General features: G+C 37.0%; 1 protein-coding gene across 2 annotated transcripts in view; it reads left to right on the top strand.

Annotated features, from left to right (window-relative positions):
* Positions 1-18,146, top strand: part of Slc26a4 (solute carrier family 26 member 4) — a 56,443-nt gene extending 38,297 nt beyond the window's left edge. For both annotated transcript variants that reach the window (XM_046422503.1, XM_046422502.1), the window contains 8 exons: positions 771-840; positions 2,584-2,676; positions 4,046-4,141; positions 5,117-5,347; positions 7,713-7,767; positions 8,745-8,890; positions 11,363-11,446; positions 16,087-18,146. In XM_046422503.1, the coding sequence (XP_046278459.1) occupies positions 771-840; positions 2,584-2,676; positions 4,046-4,141; positions 5,117-5,347; positions 7,713-7,767; positions 8,745-8,890; positions 11,363-11,446; positions 16,087-16,110 (799 nt within the window). In that variant the 3' untranslated portion in view covers positions 16,111-18,146. The remainder of the gene's footprint in view (positions 1-770; positions 841-2,583; positions 2,677-4,045; positions 4,142-5,116; positions 5,348-7,712; positions 7,768-8,744; positions 8,891-11,362; positions 11,447-16,086) is intronic.
* The last annotated feature ends 1,782 nt before the right edge of the window (positions 18,147-19,928 follow it).

Below are 19,928 nucleotides of genomic sequence, written 5' to 3'. Positions count from 1 at the left end.
CATCAAAAAGTAGTATACTGCACAGTATTTAATTTTCAGTAATTATAATGCTGATCCAGAAAGCACAATGCTGAAAGGACCCCAAACAGATAGTCTTTCTTTAGGAGTTGCATTTAGCATATGTCCCTAGTCACACTTGAAGAAACGTGGAATTTATCTGATTGCATTGGGAACAGGAAATCAACAGTCTGGTTGACAGGAAGGACTTATTTCTGGTCTTCCCAGGCTGCTGTTTCTATAAAAAGAGACTAATTTGATCACCCGCAGATTCTCCATATTTCATCAGGAAGTTGCCATAAGTCACAGATAAGTACCAGACACCAAAGAAATATGAGTTAAGAGACAGAGGCTATGCTGTTCTTTACCCCTGGGTCTTTTCTAATTTCTCTAAATCTCAGTTTACTCACTAATAAAAGTAAGAATAGCACCACTGATCTTTCAAGGTTATGGTAGAGCTTCAAATAGATTTAACATGTGAGAAAGCTCTCTGCTTATCCTATAAATTGTTAGGCACGTGAAAGCATAATGCTCATTATTTCTCTGAGCTATCAGAAGAGAGTCACAGTTAGTTTCTTTTCCAGTTCCACGAAAACACCAGCTGTTCATTTCAGAGTTAGTTTTGGGAAAATGTCACCTGCAATAAAGACAGAGTCCAAAACACCAGAATGATGGGCTCTTCAGTAGCTGTTATTTAAAAAAAAAAAAAAAACTTCTTAGTGCAAAATATGGCTGTTCCAAAAAACCCCTGATGTTAACTTCTCTTCTTTTAGTCCTTCATGGAATAGCCTTGGAAGCATCCCTAGTACAGACATCTACAAAAGTATCAAGCATTACAAAAATGTAAGTGCCTTTGTGATATTTTTGGTAGATATGGGTCTGCTAGCCTGCAATCCAGGAGTCACATAGTTCTCTCTTATCATGTTCATAACATGGTGGTCAAAGATGGAGACTTCTGCTGGAAAAGTCCTTAGTATACTGGAAATGTCATAAGAACTTTTGATTCAATGCATCTTTTGACATATGGATTATCTGAACTCTGTGCTAGTTGAATGTCATTTTAATGTAAAAACCATTGCAGTAAGAAATTTTAAATAATAGGTAATTTGATTATTCCCAGATGTTTAATCAAATTTTTTTTCTCTGTTATGTAATTGTTAGCCTCTATGAAAATGCCTGAAATCCCTGTAAGATGTTCTTCTTTCAGTTCTAACAAGAGATTTTCAAGTTCTCTGTCATCAAGAGCTTATTTGATATTTTGCTTTATCCTTGAAATTGGAAGAAATATTAGGACACAGGAAATGAAAAACAAACAAATTAAGCTGATGGGCTTGTGTTGCCTGCAAATACAATTGCTTAGTGACCATTAAAGGAAACAGATGAAAAAGTGGAAAAAGTAAATTAAAGAAAACAGAAATTTAGCAACAAACATATAAAACAAAACCATACTTATGCATATTTATATGTGTATATGTATATATGCATATGTGTATATATATGTAACATATAAGGCATAAATGTGAGCCCGAGGAAGTTATAGTCTAATTTTATGTTAATATTAAAGAATTACTGGACACTGAACCTGGAATTTCTGTAGCTGCTACTTTATTTTCACAATCTTTGTTATGTTGAACCAAGTGCATCAAGAGCTAAAAACGATTTTGGACTCTGGCATAGGGAACCCTAGCCTGAATTTTGGGAGTTCTAAAATCTAGGCTCCGCCTTGGTGAGACTGTCCAAGTCACTCAGCCTCTCAGGGCCTCAATTTTCTTACCCCAAAGGGCCAGATTAATACTGCTATGATTCCTAAAGAACAGAAAAGCCTGATTCTGATTCTGTGGATTCTACTCTTTGCATGGCCACTGTGTGTCAGGGTACGAATAAGCAGATGACACCATAGGCTTCAGTTTCTACAAAACCCTGATTTTGCCCCCTGCCTCCCAAACTACTCAAAGAATTTTAGAAAAATCTAGAGGGTCAGCGGTATGAACTGGAGACAAATCATTTCACCATTTTGAGCCCCAGTTTCTTTGTGCCCTTTCAGACTTGACCTTTTTTGGTATTGTGGAAGTCCCAGAGCTTTGGCCATCTGTTACTTCCCAAATGGGATGAAGCAAGTCCCTATTTGTGGGAAGTTGAGTGTTGGGTATCCGTCTCTTGGGACTCCTCACCTTTGAGAGCTTTGTTTTCTTTTTTTTCCCTTAGTTTCAGATTTTTTAAATTTATTTTTTATCTTTTTAGTTGTAGTTGGACACAATACCTTTATTTTATTTATTTATTTTTATGTGGTGCTGAGAATCGAACCCAGGGCCTCACATGTGCTAGGCGAGCACTGTACCACTGAGACACAACCCCAGCCCTGAGAGCTTTGTTTTCTTTCTTTCTAGTACTCTAATAAATCCTGTTACATAGCTGCCAAAAAAAAAAAAAAAAGAATAGTTGGGCGTTGCCACCCAGCTCCCCTAAGCAATTCTGTCCTGGCTCCTTGCAGAATAACCAGAAATTTAATGGATGATTTGATGCCAGAATTATTTAACCTCAAAAAGTTTGTTTTGTTTTTGTTTTTTTTTTTTTCTCAAATGCCAGATTGAAGAACTTGAAGGAGTGAAGATTCTTAGATTTTCGAGTCCTATTTTTTATGGCAACGTCGATGGTTTTAAAAAATGTATCAAGTCTACAGTAAGTGTTTGATCCCTCAAAGTCTGGTTTCTAACCTTGAGATTTCACTCATTTATTTGTTGGGCTCCAACTGGGAATAAGGCCCTATGCATATTCCTTTTATGATGGACATTTTATATAATATCCTTCCCCTCAAAAACTATATAGGGAGAGAAAAATAAGTGGTTTCCATCTATTGGGAATTTTAATCCACATGTTAATCTAGCAACAATTGCCAGGCAAAAACGCTAGAGGTGAGTCCAGTCAGAATTTAGTGAATTCTAAACAAATAGCATAGAAAGTGTTAAGTGCTCCTTTGTGGACTGCTGGCTACACTACCGGGACAGGACTGGCGAGTTGGGGCAAGTTCCCAGGACGTTATAATCGCTGCGGGCACCAAGGAACTGTAGTCACCCAGGAGCCACCCAGGGAGTGGCCCCGGGAACCTGCAGTGCTGCTCAGGACAGCTGCCTAGGACTTTGGGATTCCAACAGGCAGAGGTCTGGTTGCAGAGTTTTTTGCGGAGTTTTCCAGAGGCGATGTAAATTGTGTTGTGCAACAGACTGCCCAGAGGAGCAGATAGGGAAGGCAGATATCGAAGAGATAAACAACTATGCAAAACAATGCCACTGTTGTAAATATTTTTATTTGGAAAAATAGTTTCCTTCATTAAAAATAAAACGTATTTTTGTTGACACATATTGGGTTTATTTTGATTATTTTAAATTAACAAATAGTTTTAAAAGTGAAAAAATGTTCATAGAAGGGAGAGATGTCCAAGATAGTTGGACAAACTAGACAGCCGGGATAAGGAAAAGAGGATCATGTCAGGTGCTTGGGAGTCATGTGAGCCTCGAGGAGACTGCCGGAAGCAGTGTATTGGGGGGGGGACCCGTTGCCCAGTTAAAGAGTAAATAGAGGAATACATAAGAAGGAAGTTCTGGTCTTGAATGCCTCTCTAAACTTCGAACTTGAACTTGGAATTTGCCTCTGGATCAGTATTTTCCTAAGTGAGCTCCAGGGCAAACTGGTTCAGAGGAATGTTCATAGAATTTGCAAATAACAAAAGGGCTCTGTGATGTTACTGAAATTTGGAAAAGAGAGTTTTAAAGCTAAGGAGATTACTTTTTGCCATTATTGTCTTTTTTTTTTTTTTTTTTTTTTAACTCTCTTGGAACTTTTAATATGCTGTTGTCTTCCACAAGTCTCTGGTGGGGGTTGGGTGACCTGGTAGTAGAGGGGATCTACTCCATCAGAATACACAATTTCTTTTTTGGCAGGGTGTCTCAAAGAAACAATATCTTTTGAGAAATAACTGTTCAGATAACAATTGCCACTAATGAGCATTGGGAACCAGACATTTTAAGTAACCTGACATTTATCTCCAAAGGTTGGATTTGATGCCATTAGAGTATATAACAAGAGGCTGAAGGCATTGAGGAGAATACAGAAACTCATCAAAAAAGGACAGTTAAGGGCAACAAAGGTGAGGCTCCATCTTTCTTCCGCCCCTTAAATTATTTTTTTAAATCTTTATTTATTTATTTTTATGTGGTGCTGAGGATCAAACCCAGTGCCTCACATGTGCCAGGCAGGCATTCTGCCACTGAGCCATAACCCCAGCCTTCTCCCTTAAATTTTTTCCTTTCTCCATGAAAGCAGTCAGATGATCTAAAATTAAATCTATCCCCTTTAGAATCCAGATGTGTAGGAACGAATGACATATGTATGTCAGAGAACAGCTGAGCTGTCCTTGTAGGCAAGAGGAATGGGTGGGAATAAAATGAAATCAGCAGGGCTCCCTCAAAACACAGGGTGTGATTTTTTTTCAGCATGAACATCATCTGTATTAATTTTAAAACCTTATTTTAAAAATAAGGGTTTTTCTTCAAAAATAATTTTAAAGGAACAAAAGTAATAATTCAATGCCAGAAAATTACAATAGAAGGCAGTAAGTTCATAAACTTTCAGAGCTATTAACTTCTGCTTAGATTTTCCTACCAATATCTCTCTTGACAAAGTTCTACTATCTTCCAGAAATCTAGAATATTTTGGCTCCTTGTTTTTCCATTTTTTCCTAGAGAACACCAAAGTTTGGGCTGAGGTAAAATTCTTTCCTTAAGAGTTCATTCCCTTGCTGGGTGTGGTGGCACACACCTGCAATCCCAGTAGCTCGGGAGGCTGAGGCAGGAGGATTGCAAGTTCAAAACCAGACTCAGTAACTTAATTTAGCAAGATCCTGTCTCAAAATAAAAAAAGCTGGGGATGTGGCTCAATGGTTAAACATCATGGATTCAATCACTGGTACCCCCCACCCCCGCCATAAAAAAAGAGTTCATTCTCTTGACATTTTTGTTTACCAAGGAACACTGTATTCAGGACTTTTAAATAACTTGAAATGAATGGTTGAAAGACATTTCAAATCAATGGCAATTAAGATGGCAGAGTTTTCTTTATTTAGAATGGCATCGTTAGTGATGCTGGTTCATCAAATAATGCTTTCGAGCCTGATGAAGATATTGAAGATCCTGAAGAACTTGATATCCCAACCAAGGAAATCGAGGTTCAAGTGGATTGGAACTCTGAGCTTCCAGTCAAAGTGAATGTTCCCAAGGTACCAATCCATAGCCTTGTGCTTGATTGTGGAGCTATATCTTTCCTGGATGTCGTTGGAGTGAGGTCATTGCGGCTGGTAAGATTCCGTTTATTTGAACTATAAACTTGGAGATTTGACAAGAGTAAAATGGGTTACCCCGTTTTGCAAAAGAGTTAATGCATGGGCTCTATAATTTTTCCAAGTGAATACTTTTGTGATAGAATGCAATATTTTTTACTTTATTAGAGCAGTATAGTTTTACATAGAAGCTGGGTTCATTTTAACAAAATTATGCATTTGATTTACTCCATTTCAGTCCCGATTCCCTCTTCCTATTTTCCTCTTTCCCTCCACTCTCTTCCTATTTTCCTTCCTCTACTGATCTTCCTTTCATTCATTCACTTATTTTTTTTTAAAAAAATATTTTGTTGTTGTGGTAGTTGTTAGGCCTTTATTTAATTTATTTATTTATATGTGGTGCTGAGAATCGAATCAGTGCCTCACACATGCCAGGCCAGCGCTCTACCACTGAGCCACAACCCCAGCCCCATTCGCTTATTTTTGATTGGTGCTTTCTACATATGCATAAAGGTTTAAATTCCCTGTGATGTACTTGCATATGCAAATAATGTGATTCTGTTAAATTTGTTCCACATTTCCTCCCCTTTCCCTTCCCTCCTCCCTCCCCCTTGATCTCCTTCTTCTAAAGAGTGTGATATTTAAAAGCATAAGCTCTGGAGCCAGAGTTGAATTCTGGCTTCATCATTAGCACTAGCAGTGTGACCTTGAACAAGTTGCTTGATCTGTCTGTGTCTCTATTTCTTCATTGTAATAGAGGGGTGGGTAAAGATTGCATCTGCTTCACAGGAGTGTTATGAAGATTAAATAAGATAATAAATGCAAAGAATTTAGAAGAGTGACTGGCACATACGTACCCCTTAGCAATTATGAATATTTATTTTTCTTTTTTGTACAGGGAATTGAACCCAAGGGTCTTCTACCAATGAGCTATATCCTCAGACCCTTTTTTATTTTATAAATATTTTTAATTGTAGATGGATACAATACTTTAATTTTATTTATTTATATGTGGTGCTGAGAATCAAACCAGTGCTTTAATACATGCCAGGCAAGTTCTCTACCACTGAGCCACAACTCCAGACCTTTTTTTGTTTGTTTTTGAGACAGGTTCTGGCTAAGTTTCTTAGGGCCTTGCTAAATTGCTGAGGCTGGCCTTGAACTTGTAGTCCTCCTGCATCAGCCTCTCAAGGTGCTGGGATTACAGGTGAATACCATTATACCCAGCTATGAACACTTATTGTGTTTTATTTTTCTGAGAATGTATAGGAAATGGAATATGAAAAGAAGGGAAAATGGGCAAAGTTTGTGTCATTATTATTCTACTTTTTATGTGAATAGCAGCAGCATAAGGAACACCAGGTACATGGTAGGACTCGAAAAACCAGGCATTATTAAGAGGTTAGAATAGTCAGGCATGTAGGAAGTCAAGGCAAGAGTTGAGAAGCATGCAGGGTGAAAACATCCATGATTTCAGAAAGCAGTTATGCAAGCTCAAGTTCACACCTTCTTTCAAGTAGATGTTAAATGCCTTATACGTGCTAAGCACTCTTCTAGGCACAAGAGACTAGTGATGAAGTAAGTAGCCATGGTCTCTACCCTCATGGGACTAAGCAGTCTAGAAGGGAAGGTAAACATTAAGTAATCTTATAATTTAACAACTGTATTAAGTGTTCCGAAGAAGTCTTTAAAGAGAGCGTCACCTTTAGGTTTCAAGTTTAGGTGAAACTTCTGGTAGACCTCAAGATCTCTGTTATGAATATATCAATGTCAGAATCTTGACAGTAATTTTGTATTGTAGTTTTATGAAATATTACTATTGGGAGAAACTGGGAAAGGGGTACATAAAATCTCTCTACAATTCCTTACAACTACATTTACAATGATCATAAAACATTTAATCTTAAAAAGTCAATGCACTAGACCTATGTGCAATATATTCTATATAATCATCATTGTATTTGAAAGCAACTATTAAAGTATGGGAAATATTCTGGCATTAAATATGTTAGACTTTCTTCAAAAGTAATTCATTAAACCCTTGGGCCATTACAATCTAAAATGGATCTAAGCCAATGCTTAGAGTGAAATGAACAACAAAGAACAAGTGTGTGTTCTCCAGTGAGCTAATAACCAGATGTGCTAAGAGAACAGAACCTTTCAGCATATTCTCACACACTTTTGCCAAGCATAATTACTTCCCTATCTTACCTACCTAGTACCCACACCCTGGAATCATTTCCTGTCCTTGCAGATGTAGCCCCAAAGCCCCCAGCTAAGTTAAACCTCTGTTAGAAATCTGCTTCATATTATTACATCTGATTGTCATGCCTTAGTCTGCTTACCTTTCTGATGCTTACCTGTCTGATGTTTTTACTTTTAGATTGTCAAAGAATTCCAAAGAATTGATGTGAATGTGTACTTTGCATCACTTCAAGGTAAATGCATCTATGTGCCAATATATAAGACTTTTCCCTAAGTCCTTTCTCTCCTACTTTGGAATATGGGCACATAATGTCTGAAGGTCTTTTTAAAAAAAAAAACAAAAAACTCTTTAATATTGTTATAAAGAATGTGTAAGAAAATTTGCCATTTTAGGCACTTTTAAGTGTATAGTTAATCCACTAGCATTCGTTATCTTCACAATATTTATAAACATCACTATTTCCAGAATTTTTCATCATCACAAACAGAAGCTCTGTACCAATGACACAATAATTCTGAGAACATTTTTTATGTCAAAGATAATACCTTGAATTTGTGTCACAGAGCTGGGAATGTATAGAAACTTATGTCTGTGTCTTTGTATGTGTGTAGGAAAGTGATAATGTTTAGACTGAGTTCTCTAGAAGCAGAGCCTGAGACAGGGATTCTTGCGTTAGTAACTGAAGAAGTGAAGAAAGCAGGACAGGGCAGGAGAGGCTGGTCATCGAAGTAGTTTCAGAAGGTTGACATTAGACTCCTGATTGCATAGAGAGCTCCACAGCAGGAAGATCACCAGAGGTTATGCCATCTTGAGCAAGGGGCCCGCCTTTGTATTCTCATTATAGTTAATCATTGATGCAGATCCCCCTTAGATACAGGTATAGCCTTCAGGTCTCTTCAGGCAAAACAGCTCCTATTGGCCAAGGAAAATTACCCAGAGAGGAGCAGAGCTGTGAACCGTTAGCAGCCAGGCTCGCAGCAGCTGGTACACTGATTTGGCAAAAGATACATGGACTAAGGCCATCTACAAGCAGTTATGGGATAATCATTATGTGTGCTACTGGGAAAAAAAAATCTCAGTCAGTGTAGAAAAGGGTCACATTCTGAAAATGAGAAAGAAAAAAAGAAAGGAGCTACAAAACCAGTATTGGTAGATGTTATAAAAATACCTTTCCTATCAACTACTAACCATTATCTCTTTCTTCTGTAGATCATGTGATAGAGAAGATGGAGCAATGTGGCTTCTTTGATGATAACATTAGAAAGGACACATTCTTTCTGACTGTTCATGATGCTATAATCTATATACAGAACCAGGTTAAATCCCAAGATGGACAAGATTCCATTTTAGAAACGGTAAGTATTTAATCTTTCTGCATCTGTATCTTTCCTAAACTATCAAGTTTTCTATAAACTGCAAAAATTATACAAATATAGTTTGAAATCCAGCCTAATTGTTGAATTTTAGGCCAGTTGTATAACTTCTCAGAGGCTCAGTTTCTCATCTGTGAAATGGAAGTAAAAATATTTACCTTGCTGAGTAGACATGAGGACTAAATGAGATATTTTATAGGAACATACCTGGGATGCCTAGAGTGTAATAGTTCTACAATGTTTGGGTTTACTAATAAAAGTGGGCATTAGCTATAATGCCTTTTTATAAGATAGCACTGAGTCCTGGATCTTCCATGATTTGTATATATAAATGCAAGATAAAGTTTAGCAATCTGGAAATCCTTGTATTATAAATATTTTTAAATAGGATCCATTAGTTTATAAGTGATCTTTAAAAAAAAAAATACTAAGGTCACAAATAAACCCAGGGTGAATTTTCTCCCACAAAACAGAATAGGCCTTAATTTCCTATTGGTTTTATTTTGTCAGTTCTCTTATCAAATATCTAGGAGAGGAGAACATTCTGGTCTAGTTCATTGCATGAGGCTACTGGTAGGCCTGGAACAAGATCCTCCTTTCTCTTTGACCTTGACCTTTTCACAGTGAATTTGGGAAACTAGAACCAATGCCAACAAAAATATGATGATGATGATTCTAGGGGCATAAAGAATATTAAATTGCTTCTCATTGTTATAAAATTGGGATAAGTAGATCTTTATTGTAGATTGGAAGTTGATGTTTGAAGTAAACTAATTTATAAAGTATTATATATTCTATTTCAGCTTCTGTCAGTGGAGAGGTTGTTCTGCTTAATGGTCCCAGGGAAAAAAGAGAGGCCCTAAATACTGAAGTGTCAATTTTAAATATGAAAAAGAGAAAAAGTAGTAAAACCATAAATATATTTTTAAAAAATTTACATGGAAGCTGCTCATCTTTGAAAACTCATAAACCTTTTTCTATTCAATTTAAAATTCTCTAAGCCAAAGACAAAAAAAGGGGGGGATCATATATCTAAAAAAAGATTCCACTTTAAAGATAAAAGCAAAACCAAGGTATTGAGTTCTTTATCAACATGAAAATAGTTATTTTTGATAACACAAGTTGATCTAAAATCCTAGGCAGTGAATGTCACAAAACCCACTCACCAAGAATGCACCCACTGGGGCTGGGGTTGTGGCTCAATGGTAGAGCACTTACCTGGCAGATGTGAGGCCCTGGGTTCTATCCTCAGCACTGCATATAAATAAATAAATAGACAGATAGATAAAATAAAAAGATCCATTGACAACTAAAAAATATATATTAAAACAAAGAGTACACCCACCATATTAGGCTCCATCTTGTTTGCAATCAGAGAGACACTGTGAGTGGCTGGGATGAATTTTTTTTTTTTCCGAATATGTTAGGTTGAGTGTAACTGAATGCTTGCATGACATACTTCCTGGTTCACTGAAGAGTAGGCTGAGCATTACTGGTGGCCGGTGAGATCAGGAACCTTACACTTCTGTGTCTCCTTAGGGTCTAGCACAAAGCTCCATACATGATAGATAAATGGTAAATGATGACAAACCTCACCTGTGCTACTTTCCTTTTTTTCAAAAACAGTCACTTGTATATTAAGGACACTGTAGAAGCAGCAATATGATCCTCTCCTATCCCTTTTCTTCCCCCAGAACAGTCCCAACTTGTCGCTACACTTCACTGTACTTTTCCCATTCTGTCATGACCATAGCAACTTAATCTTTTAATTAATTTCCATACTAAAAAAGAGAAGTGGGTTATTTGTGAGATGAAAAAGAGCAAAGTAGCACCACAAGATGACATTTTATCCTTGGCATATATTTGGAGTTGCTTTGGAAATGTCCTTCATGCATTAACCCCTAGATTGTTGTTCTCCCTTATGCAGATTAAATTATGCACTACCCTTAAAAAGCAGAGCTTTCTGGAACAGCCAGCTTGGTCTATAGATTGTTGGTTTCCACCTCCAATAAAATTAATTCCATCCAATTCAAGTTGGGACCATTTAATGACCTGAATCACGAGCCCTTCACAGCGCATTCACTGTTTGCTCAGTGCTGCACGGAGTGCTCTTAGCTTAGCTATTGAAAGAGAGCTATTGACTGCTCAGTCCTTTAGGCAGGGGTTGTCCTGTTGAGAGGCATGCACTTCAGAGGTTGGGGAAGACTGCTGAAAAGGAATTTGGACAATAGAGAACTCCAGTTCTCTATTTCACACTTGAATGTGAAAAAATGGTATAGGGAAAATGGTAAGGTGGGAAATTAAAAAAAAAAAAAAAAGAAGAAATCTGAAGAGGATTCTGAAGTCTGGGATTAGAGATGAGAAGCACCAGCAGAGCTTCAAATTTTCAGTGTGGTATCAGATGGATGAATGCTATTATATTGCCAATAAATACTTTGTGTTCTCTTTGTCAAGATCACCCTCATTCAAGATTGTAAAGATCCTCTTGAATTAATGGAAGCGGAGTTGACTGAGGAAGAACTTGATGTCCAGGATGAGGTATGATATTTTCTCCTGAAGAAAATAGTTTGGATTAAATTTTGAGTAAACCGAATAAGGCAAGTAGTGAGTATGTCTGATTAAGAACCGTTCACGGGACCGGGGTTGTGGCTCAGCGGTAGAGCTCTCACCTAGCATGTGCGAGGTCCTGGATTTGCTCCTTGGCACCACATAAAAAATAAGTAAAATAAAATAAAGATATTGTGTCCATCTACAACTAAAAAATAAATATTTTTTGAAAAAGAACCATTCAGGCAAAAGAGTTCCAAAATATATAAAAAGGATGGCTTGAAAGGAGGGAAAAATAGAAAACAAGAATTCTCCCTTGAAGACATGAAATACTTGACAACCTTTTGTCGAAAGCATATAGAGATGATCAGCAACTTGCAGTAGCTAATGCACTGCATCTTGATTTTATACCTAACTCCAAAAAATATTGTTCAGAGACCTGAGGCCATGGGATAGGGAGAAGGTGAATGGAGGAATTCCTAACCCAGGAATTTCATAAGCTTCAGGAATAGTACATAAGGAATAGAAACCTTATGACTTTTCTTCGTCTGACTGATAATGGTTTAAAAAGATACTCCTTCCACTGGAGGCTGATTCTATGTATTTCAGATGCTCTGTGGCATTGGACTATTCCTAGGAAACTTGCCTGAACTTCTAATGTCTGAATAAGCTTTGTGGTTCCACCCCTGAGTAAAATGGTAGCAACAATGGAAGATCATAGAATTAAAAAAAGATTTTTTTTGTTGTTGTAAATGGACACAGTACCTTTATTTTATTTATTTATATTTTTATGTGATTCTGAGGATCAAATCCAGTGCCTCACATTTGCTAGGCAAGCACTCTACCACTGAGCTACAACCCCAGTCCCAAGATCAGAGAATTTTAAAGTTGGAAGATTTCTTAAAAATGAAGTTAGCTGGGTATATGGTGGCACATGCCTGTAATCCCAGCTATTTGGAAAGTTGAGGCAGGAGGAACATAAGTTCAAGACCAACCTCAGCAGTTTAGAGAGACCCTGGCTCAAAATAAACAAAAAGGGCTAGGGATGTAGGTCAGTTCAGTGGTAGAGTGTCCCTAAGTTCAATCCTCAGTGTTGAAAAAAAAAAGTAGTGTCACATCCCACCCTATGTAGAAATCCCTCCTGCACCATTCTTGATGGATGTTTACTTTTGTGTGAACATTTCCAAAAACGGGCAACAAGTGATGCTCAATGGAGTTTGCTACATGGACACAAGTTTCTAAATGTTAGCTGTGTTTACAAAACTGAATTTGGCTTTTCCATAATAACCACCTAGTGAGAATGAGATCTGCCTTCCTTAGCAACACAAACCTTCCCACTTAACAGAGAATAGCTCTTATGTCTCTTCCAGACTCTCCTCCAGGAAAACTCCTCCAATTTCTTCTACTGTTCCTCACAGACATGCAGTTTGTCAATATTTCACTGTCCAAGATGGGAACAAAAAGTCCTAAAGGTAGTCAGACCCAGATGGACATTATACAACCACTACTTAACTTGATTTAAAAAAAATCTTTTTAGTTGTAGTTGGACACAATACCTTTATTTTATTTATTTATTTTTATGTGGTGCTGGTGATTGAACCCAGGGCTCTGCACATGTGAGGCGAGCTCTTTACCACTGAGCCACAACCCCAGCCTTTGAAGATCTTTTTATTACTGTAACTTTAAAATGTCTGCTTTCATTGTAGCTACATGCAAATCTTAGCATCTACCCAACAGGGTCAACTAAAGACATTTTCATACAAACTGTGGTCTAACAGGGGTGCTCATGTATATTGTTATTGATTTTAGGCCCAAATGTAAGATTACACATATTTCTGCTATATTGTACCTTATGGTTCCAGTTTATTGAAACAGTTTGGCAACTTGAACCTATCAATCAACTATTAACTCCCCAACTCAACCTATATCATAGGCAAATCAGATAAGCATGCCTTCTCTGCCTTTTTTCCAGGTCTTGATAAAAATTGTTCATAAGAATAGTTTTCTCTGATATGAAGATGCTGATCCATAATGGGGATTGGAGCGGGGGAAGCATGGGTGTAATGCAGGAACTTTAGATATGGAAAAGGGGAGGGAAAGGAAGGGAGGGGGCAGGAGGTAGCAAAGATGGTGAAACGAGATGGATATCATTACCTCAAGTACATGTATGAAGACACAAATGGTGTGACTATTTTGTGTACAACCAGAGAAGGGAAAAATTGTGCTCTATATGTGTACTATGAATTGAAATGCATTCTGCTGTCATGTATAACAAATTAGAATTGTCGCATTCCCGGCAACAAAAACACTCAGGGTCACTCCAGGGGAACTTGGCTGAGGAAATAACCACACAAGAGACAGAGATACCTTTTTCTTTGGGGGTCCTGTAATGGTTTTCTGACCTTTTTTTTTTTTTTATTGGTTGTTCAAAACATTACAAAGCTCTTGACATATCATATTTCATACATTTGATTCAGGTGGGTTTTGAACTCCCAATTTTACCCCAAATACAGATTGCAGAATCACGTCGGTTACACATCTACATTTTTACATAATGCCCTATTAGTAACTGTTGTATTCTGCTACCTTTCCTATCCTCAACTATCTCCCCTCCCCTCCCCTCCCATCTTCTCTCTCTACCCCATCTACTGTAATTCATTTCTCTCATTGTTTATTTTCCCATTCCCCTCACATACAATCAATCAACAAGTACATGAAAAAATGCTCACCATCTCTAGCAGTCAGAGAAATGCAAATCAAAACCACCCTAAGATACCATCTCACTCCAGTAAGATTGGCAGCCATTATGAAGTCAAACAACAACAAGTGCTGGCGAGGATGTGGCGAAAAGGGTACTCTTGTACATTGCTGGTGGGACTGCAAACTGGTGCGGCCAATTTGGAAAGCAGTATGGAGATTCCTGGGAAAGCTGGGAATGGAACCACCATTTGACCCAGCTATTGCCCTTCTCGGACTATTCCCTAAAGACCTTAAAAGAGCGTACTACAGGGATACTGCCACATCGATGTTCATAGCAGCACAATTCACAATCGCTAGACTGTGGAACCAACCCAGATGCCCTTCAATAGATGAATGGATAAAAAAAATGTGGCATTTATACACAATGGAGTATTATACAGCACTAAAAAATGACAAAATCATGGAATTTGCAGGGAAATGGATGGCGCTAGAGCAGATTATGCTTAGTGAAGCTAGCCAATCCCTAAAAAACAAATACCAAATGTCTTCTTTGATATAATGAGAGCAACTAAGAACAAAGCAGGGAGGAAGAGCAGGAAGAAAAGATTAACATTAAACAGAGACATGAGGTGGGAGGGAAAGGGAGAGAAAAGGGAAATTGCATGGTAATGGAGGGAGATCCTCATTGTTATACAAAATTACATATAAGAGGTTTTCTGACCTTAAGGGTCCGCAGAAAGAGAGAGAGAGTGTGTGAGCTCGTGCTGACCCCTTTTATTGAGGAGATGCCATTCAAATGAGGCAAAGGGTCAAGTTTCAAGGGGCTGAGTCTAGCTTCATGATGTCTGCTGTCAGCAGGTTGACTGACATCTAGGAAGGCCACATCCAAAGGCAGAGCAAGAGAAGCGGACACACAAAGGGCGTTTCTGTGGAACATTCTATCCCAAACAGGGCAAGGGGGTGACATCACAAAGGAACAGCTGAGCATAGCTCAACCCATGGGGCTGCAAGAAGGCACGCCTACACATGAAAACACATTTTGTGACATTTTGTGACTTCCAAGATCGGGGCAGCCATCTAGGGCCACTTTGATGTGGCCAAATCACTTGGAAGTGACCGACAGAGCCTCAACTAATCAGGGAGGGAAAATGCTGGTAACATAGAGTGACGGCCTCCCACACAGAATAAATAATATTTTTAAAAAAGAATAACATCCAAACCCCTGTCATAAAATCAGGCAATAGAGACAATGAGCAGCAAATTTGATAAAGATATTGCTAGAGTGAGAATCACAGGCCCTGCATCTTAGCCCACCAGCTTAATGAGCCTAGGAAAGTCATTATGAGCTGAGAATTTCTTCCAGTTTTAGTAACTTATGACTCTATGGATATAGGGCAGCCTTAGTTTGAGTAAAAACTCCTCTCAAAACTGGAACTTAAGAAGAAGCTGTTATATTATAGGATTTTTGTTGACTACCACATAAAAGGATCATTCAGTTAGGCTTCTATAGGTGGTGAAGCAGTATGGCATAGCAGTTTCAACGGCATGGGCTTTAGGACCAGACAGATCTGCGGGCTAGTCCTGATTCTGCGATATATTGGCTGTACAGCCCAGGGTAAATTACATACCCTGTCTTTATTTTGGTATCTGCATGTAAAATAGAAAATACCACAGAGTTCTAAAAAGTGAAGGATGCATGTGAAATAACAAGAGCAGTGTCTTATGTATAGTAAATGCTCAATAAATAGTAATTATTGCTTTTCTATAAATCCAATTAAAGTATGATGGTCATTAAGTTTTATTCTACTTTTATTGTGACAATATGTACCTAAGATGTATAAAATTAAGCAACCAATACCATAAAAACGTATTTATAAGAGGATGATGTAGACACAAGTCGCACCAACACTGTTTCCCTTTTGTTTCCACAGGCTATGCGTAGACTTGCTTCCTGAAAGTGGGATCAGGAGGTCACTCACTGTAAACAAGGACTGCAAGGCATAATTTACCCAACAATATCATTATATGCAAACATTTTCTGCATTGATTATTTCTTTGGACTTGAAACACTTCATTCTTTTCCTTTTGCATTTTTTTAAGTCATTGAGTTTTTTAACCTCTTAGTCATTAAATGATGAAAACATTTAGATAATTTCTGTGCCTTATTTATTTAGTAAGCAGCTTACCTCTAAAATGTGCAAAGTGGCAAGGAGAATTGCCCAGGCAAATTGGTAATGTCCAGGATCTGCTGACATTGTAAGATGCTGCAAATCTGTCATGCAGATGAACTAGCAATGTGCACCAGGTTACTGGCATATCTCTGTTCAATCAGAGTAAGTGTTGACCTAATAGCTTCTGTGGGCGGGTGAGTCAGGAAGGACTAATCATAAAGAAAGATCTATTTCTGATTGACCTTGATATCCATGAGCTGCACTGATCACAGAGTAAAGGCACATTCAGAAAATGCTGAAATGCAATTATTCATGCTTTTATCAATAATAGCCTTTTTGCAAAATAAGTCAAAGTTTTTAAAATGCAAGTTTGGTTAGTACTTAGTAATGAAGTGTTGTTATATGTGACCAGATATATAACCAGAATTTAGGATCTCTTTAATGCTGGACATGGTTCACTTAAAAACTATTAGAATGGGGCTCATATATTTTAAAAATATTGGGGCAGAGAAGTGAGATTTTCATGGCTTATAGAAATAATTTTTTGATATGATAACATCATAGATCACAATTAAGATCAAAGAAAATAAAATACGAGACAGACTAGCTTAAAAATGAAGTTTTAACTTATCCTTATAGAAATGCTCATTGTGTGAAACTTTATATAGGTATGATATATTGAAAACTGCTATTATGAGCAAAACCAATTTTGATATAAGATCATGATGATTAAAATTAGCTTATATTTTTCTCCACTTATCAGTACATAAAGTAATATTTAATTGAATTCTAACTACTTTTCAAAAGAAATCTAAAAATAAAATGTCTATAGTAGTCTGTACTTAAAATGAGTGAACTCAAAAGGAAAAAATGGTTTGGAATATATACTTTGGGAATAGATACTTTAAAAAAATCCATATCTTAAGCCAGCAAATTTTATCTTTCATTTTTACTTAGTCTTTTCCAAATACAGTTCTAGGTATTAATGTATAATATATAGGTTGGAGTGAAGTCACCATTTCCAGAAACAAATAAGTACTTAGGTCTTCAGTTGAGCCAGTGTCCTGCTTGATTGAGGGCTATATTTCCCTTTAGCACAGGTGTGTGAAATTCCCAAATGTGTTTGGTTATCCAAAGGTACAATGTGTCATCTCTGTTTTTTTTTTTTTCTTAAATAAAATCAGAAACCATGTTCCCACTTCTGAAGGAAGATGATCAGTGATAATATAAAATTAGGTGATCCTGAATTGTGATTATATCTAGTTGTGGCAAAACCAGAATTATAATGCTATCTCATTTTCATAGTGATACCTGATTATAAGGGCAAAAATTATCTCTAAAGAGTGAATGTAATAGTCTTGCAGAAAATGAAAGAATACCTCTGTTCAATAGAGGGAATGTGTGCACTGCTCTCTCTCTCTCTCTCTCTTTCTCTCTTTTTTTTTTTTAAGGAGATACCAAAGTTCCATTTTATAAGTTGGATTTTTGTAAAATCTTGGGTCCATTTGCGACTAAGAAGACCAGTCTTACTTGTTTCACCTGCACACTCTAGAAATACTCTCCTATGCATTTTGTGAATAGCAAGTATACCCTTAATTCTGTATTGTCTATGGAAATTTTACTTGAAATTAAAACTATCTCTGTCATATTCTAACCTATAGGATGATTGTAGTATTACATATGAATTTTAATAGCAAGTAAAAACCTTAAATCATGTAAATTTGAAAATATTTACACATATATTTAATAATTGCAAAGTTGCCTTTTTCTGAAGTGTGTCTTTTCTGAGAAAAACTATTAAACATAATTTTAAAATCCCATATTCCAAGTTTGTCATTACTTTTTTCCATGTTTTATTTATTTATTTATTTAAATTCATATACGAGAGCAGAATGCGTTACAATTCTTATTTCACATGTAGAGCACAATATTTCATATTTCTGGTTGTATACACAGTATATTCATACCAATTTGTGTCTTCATACATGTACTTTAAATAATAATGACCATCACATTCCACCATCATTGTAACCCCATCTCCCCCTCCCTTCCCCTCCCACCCTTCTGTCCTATCTAGAGTTTGTCTATTCTTTCTATGCTCCCTCTCCCTACCCCACTATGAATCAGCCTCCTTATATCAGAGAAAACATTTGGCATTTGTTGTTTTGAGATTGGCTAACTTCACTTGGCATTATCTTCTCTAACTCCAACCATTTACCTGCAAATGCCATGATTTTATTCTCTTTTATTGCCGAATAATATTCCATTGTGTATATATGCCACTTTTTTTATCCATTCATATATTGAAGGGCATCTAGGTTGGTTCCACAGTTTAGCTATTGTGAATTGTGCTGCTATAAACATTGATGTGACTATGTCCCTGTAGTATGCTCTTTTTAAGTCCTTTGGGTATAGTCCGAGGAGAGGGATAGCTGGGTCAAATCGTGGTTCCATTCCCAATTTTCCAAGAAATCTCCATACTGCTTTCCATAATTGGGTGCACCAATTTGCAGTCCCATCAGCAATGTATGAGTGTACCTTTTCCCCACATCCTCACCAACACTTATTGTTGTTTGTCTTCATAATAGCTGCCATTCTGACTGGAGCAAGATGAAATCTTAAAGTGGTTTTGATTTGCATTTCTCTAATCACTAGTGATGATGAACATTTTTAAATATATTTGTTGATTGGTTGTATATCCTCTTCTGAAAAGTGTCTGTTCAGGTACTTGGCCCATTTATTGATTGGGTTATTTGTTTTTTTGGTGCTTAGCTTTTTGAGTTCTTTATATACCCTAGTGCTCTATCTGATATGTGAGGGGTAAATATTTGCTCCCAAGATGTAGGCTCTCTATTCACCTCACAGATTGTTTCTTTTGCTGAGAAGAAACTTTTTAGTTTGAGTCCATCCCATTTATTGATTCTTGATTTTAATTCGTGTGCCAAAGGAGTGTTATTAAGAAAAACCTGAAATAATATAAATTTGAAAATATTTACACATAAATTTAATAAATGCAAAGTTGCCTTTTCCTGAGGTGTGTCCTTTCTGAGAAAAACTATTAAATATAATTTTAAAATCCCATATTCCAAGTTTGCCATTACTTTAAAAAAAAATGTAGATAGACACAACACAATGCCTTTATTTTTATGTGGTGCTGAGGATCGAACCCAGGTCCCGCCCATACTAGGGGAGCACTCTACCACTGAGCCACAATCCCAGCCCTTGCCATTACTTTTATCAGTCATCATTTTGATGTATTCTTCATAGCCCTACTTCCATTTGTAGGTAATTTTTTGTAGGTTTATCAATGCATAAATAACGTTATTCACAAATCTCAATAAAATCCGTAATTCTTAACCAAATATTTACAGCTTATTTTGTACAATGATTTTCATTATCTTAAGCAAACTCTTCATTCTAGTTCAACATACATATAAAAAGAATACAAATCCTAGTGTATTCTTAAAGAATTTTCACAAGCACACTCGTCAGCCAGTCCCACATCAACAAGCAGAATAGAATCAGTGCCCTGCAGCCCTCCCAAACTCCTCCTGCCTAGTAAAGCCAAGGGTAATCACTGTCCTCAGTCATAAAACCTATTT

This window comes from Marmota monax, unplaced genomic scaffold, assembly GCF_021218885.2.
Source record: "Marmota monax isolate L192 unplaced genomic scaffold, Marmota_monax_Labrador192_F-V1.1 WCK01_AAM20220418_F8-fsc00027, whole genome shotgun sequence".
Taxonomy (NCBI): Eukaryota; Metazoa; Chordata; class Mammalia; order Rodentia; family Sciuridae; genus Marmota; species Marmota monax.
Note: the sequence above shows the minus strand (reverse complement) of the source record. Positions and strands in the feature narration are given on the sequence as shown.